Genomic DNA, 10,851 nt, shown 5'->3' with positions numbered 1-10,851 from the left:
ACCTAAATAAATACACATGGGTTAATTCTTAATTCTCTTTTTTATTTTTTTTTAGAAAAGCAATTGGGGTTAAGTAACCTGCTCAAGGTTACACGGCCAGTTATTTTGTGTGGGTGCTAAGTATCTGAGGCTGGAACCAATTCCGGGTTTCCCGACTCCGGGGCCGGCGCTCTTACTCACTGAGCCACCCGGCTACCCCAATGAATTCTTAATTCTTAACAGACTTGAACTGCTATTTCCAGACATAAAGATAGACTTAATAAGTGTATTGGGCTGATTAGATGAGTGTTGTATTGTACTTTGCCTTGTCAGTTTCAGTACCATATGAATATATTGTAGTTTGAAATAAAACATACTTTAAAAATTATGCCCATAGCAGCTGACTATACATAAAATAACTTTGTCTCCCAAACCTCTCTCTTTGACTTTCCAGATACTCAGAAGTATTTTGGGGGCCATGAGCCAAGCCACTCCTGTTATTCTGGACACAATTTCTTTTTCAAAGACCCCAGTTCTAACCACATCCTCCAGCTCTGTCCCCACTCCCCATCTCCAGTTACTTCATTTCCATATCTACCTCTTTAAGTAGTCACTAGCTCCCCATTCATGTTGTTCTCTGTCACCAGAAGCAGTTAAGTGGTACAATTGATAGAATGCTACCCTGGAGTCAGGAAGACCTGAATTAAAATCCAGCCTCAGTCACTTACTAGCTGTATCACCTTGGGCAAGTCACTTAACTTATATTTGCATCAGATTCTTCGACTGTAACCTACTTCCCAAGGTTGTTATGAGGATCAAATGAGATAATAATTGTGAAATACTAATTATAAGACAATTAGCACAGTGCCCAACACAGAGTAGGTATTATGTAAATGCTTATTTCCTTCCCTTCTCCTCTCTTCATCACCAGGGACAGGGTGAACATCAGCAACAGCAGAGCTGATTCATGAAAATCATGCAATGAGCATGATTCATGAAAATTGAATTGAGCCAGATGATAAGGTGGTTGTAACAAGGAGAAGACAGACAAAAATACCAGGATTTTTCACACATTTGATTGCTTTTGGTCCTGAGTTGGGGTCCAAGTTTCTTTAGCATGTTTAGAAAAATATATAATAGATACAAATTTAGTCAAGTGTTTAAAAATGTATATATGTATATATATGGTCTATGATGTTAAATTTGCTATATACTTAAAAAATTTGTGAGTACTAGAATTTCACGTATGCCATACACAATCACCTTTTCCTTTTATTTAAGGAAATGTTCATGTTGATGTTTGTCAAGTTTTCAGTAATAAATATGATTTTTTAACAAGAATACTGTAGAAGAGAGGAATGTCAGGGTGTTGCCCTAATGGTAACCCCAAGTTAATTTTTCTTTCTTTTTTGCTTTTTCAAGGGGGGTTAAGTGACTTGCCCAAGGTCACAAAGCTAGTAAGTGTTAAGTGTCTGAGGCCGGATTTGAACTCAGGTCCTCCTGACTCCAGGGCTGGTGCTCTATTCACTGTACCACCTAGCTGCCCCCATTTTTCTTTTTAAAGGCTTTTATGGGCTGTGGTGAGTGCTTTATTTGTTGTGTACAATACCCTATAGTGAGTGTATCTATTTACAGGTTCCTTTGAGTCTTTTGTGTCTTCTGCATTTCTTATGTAGTGAAATAAAGGTTGTCATCTATCCAGTAAGTGTTTGCTACCTGGAGTACTTGTAAAGGTCCTAGAGACCCTGTTATCCCCATTTTTGGAAACCTAGGCACAAGCTATTCACACAACTAAATTCAGAGCTTTCTCAATGCATACTTTAGGTGGCTATGGGGAGAATGAAAAAGGGATAAATGAGAGGTAAAATGACCCTTTTGGATTGGGTCCAATACCAGACCCAGTCCATATGAGCCCAGAGATGTCCTGGGCCATGACTTGCACATATATAGATATAGATATCTAATTATTTGAGGAAGGAGAGATTTCCCTCAATTAGATGAATCAGGAAGGACTTTCTGTAGCAGGTTAAGGTATATGAGCTGAACCCAGAAGAAAGTCAGGGGTAGGGGTCCAGGTTGAGGGGAGATTAACTTTCTTATAATTTTTTATTATATGACCAAATGAAATTCCTTATATACTCACTTTTCCTGTTGTTTGATGATCAACTACCTATGTAACATTGTCATCAGCTCATACTTTAAAAATTTTATTGGAAAAGAGACTTATTTTAGAGTGATTCCCAGCCTTTTAGGGGAATGTCTATTCATCTGACAAACATTTATTGAGTACTTATATTTGACTGATTAATGTTACTGTTTTTGTCCCTCCTCAAATGTTATACTTATGTAAGGTAACACGAACAAAACAAAGTTGTTTTGAGACTTTTACAACACCCTTGAGGTAACTGGAGACACCTTAGGGTGTAACAAAAACTGGGTTGGAAGGCATTGCTCTTTCAGTTCAGTACCAAGATCTCCCAAATGCCTCATCTTAATGGCTGTTGCAGTCTGGGGAATTTTCCCATGTCCTCTCAACTGTCATTAACTTACAGGTCTCAGCTCAAAAAGAATATAGATAAATGAAATGAAAGTACAATCTCCAGGCAAGCCAATTATGCCAAGTGTTGAGCAAGTCAGACTGAAAGGAGATGAGTTCAATTGTATGTGCCACCCAAGTAAATCATTGTAACAGTCACAGTCAAGCCCGAAGGGAGAAGGCAAACAAAAGATTATAGAAAAAGATAGGGAAAAGTCACAAAAGGGTCAGATACTAGGCCGTTCTTTGCTTCCGTTTTTTTGTTTTGTTAATAAAAGCTAAGATTTTTTAGATCAGATCAGACAAAAACAATAATTTCCCTCTTTCCATTTATCTTTGTCAAATCTGGAAGGAGAATTTTTACCTTTGTCTTCTTAGTAAGGTTGCCAGAATCACACATTAAAGATGATGGTGGTAGAAGGGGAAGGAAGTGACAACAGTGGCTGGTGTGCCTGTGTCAGAGGTGGGGTGTAGGGGATGAGTGGATGGCGTATATTAGAACAGGGATGGTGAATGATAAATGTATTATCTCCTTAGAGCCAGGAAGTCGGTCATCAGGGTTTCAGTCATGACCTATCACAGGATATTACAGCCTTTTGTCTTTAGTCTACCCTTCCACACACATACCCAGAAGCCTCCATCATCAAAATATGTATGCAAGAAAGGTCCTGATAAAGTCATTTACACGATAGTGTAAATGATTAAAATTTAATAGTTCTTCTCCCAGACACATGGATAATGGTCAAAGTGCTTATTTACTTGAAATCCTTCAAACCAGAGGGTTGGTTTTGTTTACAAGATGCATCCAAGGGAATCACTTGACTGTTCAGGTTGTGCTAATATTAGCTAAAAGCCTAACATAAAGGAACTCTTGCTGAGCACCAGAGCCTAGGGCACTCTCCACTCCCTTTCCCTAGGGGTGGTCTTTCTCTACACTGGACTCAAGCATGCATGTGGGTACACTGAATTTAATCCTAGGACCCCCTAAAAGGGTAAGACTTCTCACTCTCTAGTTTGTTATGTTCCCTATCCCAGTCCCTGAGGTAAAAACAAAACAAAAAACTCTACAATTTAGATTGTAGCTCAAATCTAAGGTTCCCCCCATAAAAAAAGGGACACAGAAAAGTACCCAATGTACAATATGAATAAGGTATGAGAGGCATTTATTTCCTACACACAAAAGAAATGCTAATCACAAAACCTACTCACACAATGACAAAGTGACTTAAATCAGGCTTCAGTAACTTATTACTACTGTTAGATCTCAGGCTGGGAGGTTGTGAACATCAGAGTATGAAGCAGTTTGTGGAACTTCCAAATAGTAATTCCACATTTTATTTTGGCACTGAACTATCTAAACAACTCCTGGTCCACGTCTTTTGCTCAGTGTTCATTTTCTCCAATGTAGAAATTCTCCTTGCCTCCAAAGAACTCCACACGATGTACCCAGAACCCTTCAGACTAACAGAGTGGCTTCCAAACTTGACAGGTGAGAGGCCATGTAAATGAAAGAATTCTATTACTTGTGTTACAGATATTGTTGAGCAGAGCTATCAGTCACGTGGCCTACAGGCTGAATTTGGTCCAGAACACTTCCTAGGGGCCGTTAGGTCGTGCAGTGAATAGAGTACTGGCCCTGGAGTCAGGAGGACCTGAATTCAAATTTTCCCTCAGACACAACACTTACTAGCCATGTGACCTTGGGCAAGTCACTTAACCCTAATTGCCCTGCCCTCCCCCCCCAATCAAAACAAACAAACAAAACACTTCCTAGTGCCAGGCCAAACCGGATTAAAATGTAATCAGGAAATATTTAACAAAATGAATAAAAATGTAATAAACATAATATTACAATAAAACGATATTAATAGATAATAAAAAGATGATTTTTAAAACTGTCAATGCAACCTGTTGTTCAGTGACCCCTGGTTCTATTTTACTTTTTTTTTTTGGAGGGGCAATTGGGGTTAAGCGACTTGCCCAAGGTCACACAGCTAGTGTTTTTTTTGTGTGTTGTGTCTGAGGCTGGCTTTGAACTCAGGTCCTCCTGACAACAGGGCGGCTGCGCCACCTAGCTGCCCCTTCTATTTTACTTTTATACCACTGTTGTAGAGGTACAATTGACAAAACTCCACAAATAATTTGATTTGGGGTAAAAGAGAGGGAAAAATCAAGTACGGCTCTGAGGTTGCTGACCTCAACAGAAGTAGGGAAGTGGAAAAAGGTGGGTTTAGAGGAAGGTGGTAAATAATAATTTTGGGTGTGCTAAATTTGAAATGCTGATGGGATATTCCAGTGGAGCTGTCTAGCTGGGTGATGTGGGACTGGAATTCAGGAGAGAAAGAGTAATTCTGGAGATAGAGATTTCTGAAATATTTGCATAGTAATGATAATTGATCTCAATGGGAGTAGATGTGATTTCCAAAGCAAAGAGACAAATGAGAAGAGGACCCAGGACAGAATACTGAGAAATATGCATGCTAAGGGAGCAGGAAATAAATGAAAAGAATCCAGAAAGAAGACAAAGAAGAAGTAGTATAAAGGAAGCTATCTTCCATTCCTCTTAGGTCTCATTTTCTAAGAAACAGTTCCTCCATGGAGCCCTTTCTGACTCTTTCATCCCCAAATAATTTCTATCTCCCAAACCCAGCAATTTATTACCTGTAACACTCACTCCTTAGGCAATTCATGAAAAGCTTCCTTGGGCACCTCTTCCCTCCCTCCCTCTCCTAGATGGCACAGCGGATACAGCATTGGCCCTGGAGTCTGGAAAACCTGAGTTCAAGTTTGGCCTCAAACACTTGCTAGCTGTGTGATCCTAAACAAGTCGCTCTGTTTGTCTCAGTATTTCTCATACGTAAAAATCTTAATTCTTTCCTTCCTGATTGACCATGTGACCAGCACAGTTCTAGGTATTGAGAATGATACAAAAGAAGTATAAGACCCAATCCCAATCTCTCAACATTAACTCTTTCATAACTATCATGGAGATATATATAATCTCCCCACATAGATTCTAAGCTGCTAGTGTAAGCTACTTTTCTGCACTCCCGTGGTACCCACCTCATGGTGGTATCCAATAAAAACTGAATGAATCGTTAGGCTTTTCGGATGTTCCGGTGTTCACCAGAGGGCAGCAGACTGCAGCAAATGCGTTCCAGCTGGCTCGTGGGCAGCCTCTGACGTCGCAGACCCAGTGACATTCCGGCGCTCGGTCGAGGGCAGCGTGGCGACAGCGTCACGCTGCCCTGCCCGTGGGGGGAGAGGTCGGGAGGGCCTGGGGGAGGGGAGGGAAGCCCTCCTTCCCCTAAGCATGTCTGCGGAGGCTTGCGAGAGAGAGCCTGCTCTGAGGGAGCTAGTGAGGGAAGCCGAGGTCAGCCTGCTCGAGTGCAAAGTGTGCTTTGAAAAATTCAGCCACGAGAAGGACCGGAGGCCCAGAAACTTGATCTGCGGCCACGTGATATGTCTGGGCTGTGTGACGGCCCTGGTGCAACGCCGGACTCGCACCCTCGAGTGCCCCTTCTGCAGGAAAGCGTGCAAGAGCTCAGAGACCAGTGACTGCTTACCGCTGCTACAGTTCCTCGAGCTCCTGGGCCCAGTGCTCTGCGCACCCCTAGCCTCAGGGGCCGGGGCAGCCAGGGGACCGGGAGGCCCGGAGGCCAAGTGGGTCCACGGGGCTCTGACCTGCAGCCACTCCTTTGGGGGTTGGGGGACTCTTATCAATCCTACTGCGATGGCTTTGTGCCCGAGGTCCGGTAGAGTGGTCATAGTGCATGACGGCAGGAAGCGAGTGAAGGTATTTGACTCAGACGGAATATGTGCCCATCAGTTTGGAGAAAAGGGGGAGGCCGCCCAGGACGTCCGGTACCCGCTGGGTGTTACCGTTACCTCTGACGGCTACGTGGTCATCACCGATGCTGGGGATCGCTCAGTGAAAGTATTTGATTTTTCAGGGCAGAATAAGCTTGTCATTGGAGGTTGCTTCTCTTTGCCCTGGGGTGTGCAGATCACCCCGCAGAAGGAAATTATGGTGTCTGATGCTGGGGCAGGGTCGCTTCACCTCTTGGTGGTTGATTTTCAGGAAGGGGAGCTCAGGAGGGCAGAAAGGCTCTTGGCTCATCTCTGCAACCCCAGAGCCCTAGCTGTGTCTCAGATCACTGGGGCCATCGCGGTAACAGAGCACCTGCTAGCCCAGGGGCCCTCCCCTGCCAGCACCAGAGTGAAAGTGTTCAGCCCTGGCTTGCAGCTCTTGGGCCAGGTGGACACTTTTGGCCTAAGCCTCTTCATCCCCTCCAAGATAGATGCCACTGCTGTGACCTTTGACCACCAGGGGAATGTCATTGTTGCTGATACAACTAGCCAAGCTATAGTGTGTTTAGGGAAACCTGAGGAATTTCCAGTCTTGAAGCCTATCATTACCCAAGGGCTTTCTTACCCTGTGGCATTGACTTACACAGAAGATAATTCCCTTCTTGTCCTAGACAGTGGAGTCCATGCTGTAAAAGTCTATAAAACTGACTGCTCACTTTAGGCAGATACATGCACATGTGCATATGTGTATGTAATTCTTATTTTAAAATCTAATTTATTTCTGTTGGATTTCACAAAGAAAAGACCTTAGGGATTGTCAGAGGGATGGAAAGAGGAGCTTGTGATTTCATCAAATCAACATAATTGCTTTTTCTCTGATAGTACTCTTGATGAAATTACTATTGACCTTGCTCCTTTGAGCAAGAAAAACAAAAGGCTTATTCCAAAAAAGTCAGGCCTATGTCTTCTCCTTCTTTTGCATTGCTTATTATATTTAACAAATAGGTATTAGTTGCTTAGTTAACTGGTGCAAAAGGTCAGAGCTGGCTCCTAGGTTTTCAAATATTGTAGAACTGTGTGAGTGTTAGTAGCCCTGGACACCTGTGTTATGGTAAGGAAACTGCAGTGTACTTTACTCTGTAACCTTAACTCACTATGTCCTTGTCTTAGAGGAAGTTAGGTGGCCCAGTGGAAAAAGTGTTGAAGATGGAAATAGGAAAACCAGAATTCAAATCCAGCTTCAGATAGTTACCAGCTCTGTGACACTGGGCAAGACACTTAGGCTCTGTCTGTCTTAGTTTCCTGATCTGTAAAATGGCAGCAGCACCTGTATCCCAGAGTTGTAATGAAGATAAAATTAAATATATTCAAAGTTCTGTGCAAATCTATAAATGCCAGCTGATTCTGTTATTACTATTATGCTATCATTATTATTATGGAATGATTAATTAAGGTAGGAAAAATAGCATCTTTATCTAGGACTTTTGTTAGTCATTTTTTAGTTGTGTCCAACTCTGTGACTCTATTTGGAGTTTTCTTGGCAAAGATACTGGTGTGGTTTGCCATTTCCTTCTCCAACTCATTTAACAGATGAGGAAACTGAAGCATTTCATAACTAGTCTGAGCAAAACACTTAGGACATATGACAGCAACCACCTCTCACCCATCAGTTCTTTAAATCATCAATGCTAGTATTTCTCTTTTTTTTTTTTAAGCAATTAGGGTTAAGTAACTTGCTCAAGATTACATGGCCAGTTATTTCTGGGTGTGGTGCTAAGTATCTGAGGCCGGATACGATCCCCCAGGTCATCCCAACACTGAGGCCTGTGCTCTTACTCGCTGAGCCACCTGGCCACTCCAAAACCTTTTTTTTTTCTTTTGAGATATAACTACCAGAATGAAAATGTAGGGTCACAGCATCATAAAACTTAGAACAGGTAAAGGACCTTTCATCTTGCTGTGGTGTATTAATACAGTGATAGACTTGGAGGAAGGAAGACCTAAGTTGAAATTCTGACACTGACATTCACTAGCTGTGCAGATCTGAGCAAGTCATGAAAGTATTTTGAGCCTCAGTTTTCTTATCTGTAAAATGTGGATACTAATACTTTTTAAGCACTGAGCTTCAAAGAGTAGTTGTGAGACTCAAATGAGATCATGTTGATAAAGGATCAAAAAAAAAAAAAACCGACAACACCAAACCCAAATTTTAAAGCCCTTTATGAATTGCAGTTATTGTTAGCATTTGACCCAATCTTTCCACTTTGTGGATGAGAAAACTGAGGCCAAGGGATTTGCTCAAGGTCACAGAGCCTGAAAGTGCCAGAGTTGTGGTGAAAATTCAGGACTTTTGAGTCCAATTAAATCCCTTTGTTGCCTCCCCAGAAGAATCTCTTTAAAGGAGACAAAGGAAGCCAAGAAATACTCAGAGGATGCCTAAATGAGAATGAATATCTGGGTGTATCACATTGAGAAAACCCAGTATATGGAAGCCCAAACTTACAAAGCACATCAATTAGACAGTGTGCATGATGGATGGTCCTATATTGAAATGACTTGGGACCAAACCCATTTCACCAAAATAGATTAAAAAAAACTCTTAAGCATTGCACTTCTGGCCCTCCCCAATCTAGTCCCAAACTCCCTTTCCAGGCTCAAATCCTGCTCCACTAATTCAACTAGACTGACCTATTCAGTTTTTCCAATTATTTTCCAGGAGAATCCACCCCTCTCCCTTTTCTACCTTACAGCATTCTTCTTTCTCAAATGTTCCTCTCTTCCCCACATTCCATGCCCCTTCTTGCCATCCATCTTTATCCAACCCATTCTTCCAGGCCTAATGCGAATTCTACTTTTCCAAGAACTGGGCTCAAAGTAATTTCTCTCACTTCTAAATTCTGATAGCACTTGCTGCCTCTCATTCATTTGAAACAATTAAAGCACTTCAGTGCTTAAAAGAACCTGTATAAAAGGAAAACAGTAACTGTTAGAGAAAATATGAGAAAACTGGAACACTAATTCACTGTTGGTGGAGTTGTGAACAGATCCAACTATTCTTTTTTTTTTTTTTAAGCAGTCGGGGTTAAGTAACTTGCTCAAGGATACACAGCTTGTTACAAGGTTACAGTTTTTTCTGGGTGTGGTGGTAAGTATCTGCGCCTGGATTTGATCCCCAGGTCATCCCAACACTGGAGCCGGTGCCCTTTCTCGCTGAGTCACTATTCTGAAGAGCAATTTGGAATTGCGCCCTAAGGGCTATAAAACTGTGCATGCCCTTTGGTCCAGCAATACCAATACTAGGTTTGTATCCCAACGAGATCATAAAACAGAGAATGGGACCCTCATGGACAAAAATATTTATAACAGTTCTTTCTTGTGGTATCAAAAACCTGGGAATTGTGGGGATGCCCATCAGTTGGGAAATGGCTGAACAAGTTGTGGTGTATGAATGTAGTATTCTAGAAGAAATGATGAGCAGATGGATTTTGGAAAAACCTGGAAAGACTTACATGAACTGATGCTGAGTGAAATGAGCAGAACCAAGAGAACATCGTCTACAGTAACAGCAACATTGTGCCGTGATCAACAATTGACAGATTTTGCTCTTGTCAGCAGAACAAGGATCTAAGACAATTCCAAAAGACTCATGATGGAAAATGCTATCTACATCCAGAGAAAGAACAATGGAGTTTGAATGCAGATGGAAGCATACTATTTTCACTTTTTTGGTCCTTTCTGTTTTACTTTCTTGTAGTTTTTCCCTTTTGTTCGGATTCTTCTTTCACAACATGTCTAATGTGGAAATATGTTTAATATGATCGTACATGTATAACCCATATCAGATTGTATGGTGTCTTGGGGAGGGGCCAGGGAAGAGAGACAGGGAGAAAATTTGGGACTCAAAATGTTTTTTTATTTTTTTTTTAATTTTTGCTTTTTTTGGGGGGGGGGCAGTTGGGGTTAAGTGACTTGCCCAAGATTACAGGGCTAGTTTTTCTGTTAAGTGTCTGATTTGAACTCAGGTCCTCCTGACTCCAGGGCCGGGGACTCAAAATCTTACAAAAATGAATGTTGAAAACTATCTTTATGTATAATTGGAAAAAAATATTATTAATTGGAAAAAAAACACCTTGTGATTTTATTTGCAGTTTGAGTAAACAGGAGTCAACTATGAAAATTTGGGCTTAAGGAAGGGAGAGAGGCACAGCATCCAGCAGTAGGGAGTCCTGATGTACCTTGTCCTACTCAGACCACCCCTGGAGGATTGTGTTCAGTTCTGAGCATTAGCTATGGGAAATTGATTATCTGAAGAGCATCCAGAGAAGGGTTAACAGGAGTAAGAAGGGACTTGACTTCATTTCATAAGAGTATCAGGTGAAGGAACTAGGGTTGATGAGTTCAGAACAATATTGGGGGAAGAATTATAGCTGCCTCCAAATATGTAAAGGGCAGTTGTGTAAAAGAAGTACTGAACTTCTCCTACTTGAGCTCAAAAGAAAGAACAAGAAAGTGGAGGCCATAGACGG

The 10,851-nt window shown here is 41.6% G+C and overlaps 1 protein-coding gene across 1 annotated transcript; it reads left to right on the top strand.

Annotated features, from left to right (window-relative positions):
* The first annotated feature begins 5,644 nt into the window (after positions 1–5,644).
* Positions 5,645–10,451, top strand: NHLRC1 (NHL repeat containing E3 ubiquitin protein ligase 1). Its single transcript, XM_069092477.1, has one exon. It carries the CDS (start codon positions 5,829–5,831, stop codon positions 7,044–7,046), a length of 1,218 nt encoding a protein of 405 aa, XP_068948578.1. The 5' UTR covers positions 5,645–5,828; the 3' UTR covers positions 7,047–10,451.
* The last annotated feature ends 400 nt before the right edge of the window (positions 10,452–10,851 follow it).

This window comes from Petaurus breviceps, unplaced genomic scaffold (genome assembly GCF_028583685.1).
Source record: "Petaurus breviceps papuanus isolate PSGF00001 unplaced genomic scaffold, PetGlider_PUasm1.0 190, whole genome shotgun sequence".
NCBI classification, from domain to species: Eukaryota; Metazoa; Chordata; class Mammalia; order Diprotodontia; family Petauridae; genus Petaurus; species Petaurus breviceps.
Note: the sequence above shows the minus strand (reverse complement) of the source record. Positions and strands in the feature narration are given on the sequence as shown.

What these genes read in the sequence shown, in the direction of transcription:
- NHLRC1 (XM_069092477.1), top strand. Translation starts at nt 5,829, where the DNA reads ATGTCTGCGGAGGCTTGCGAGAGAGAGCCTGCTCTGAGGGAGCTAGTG.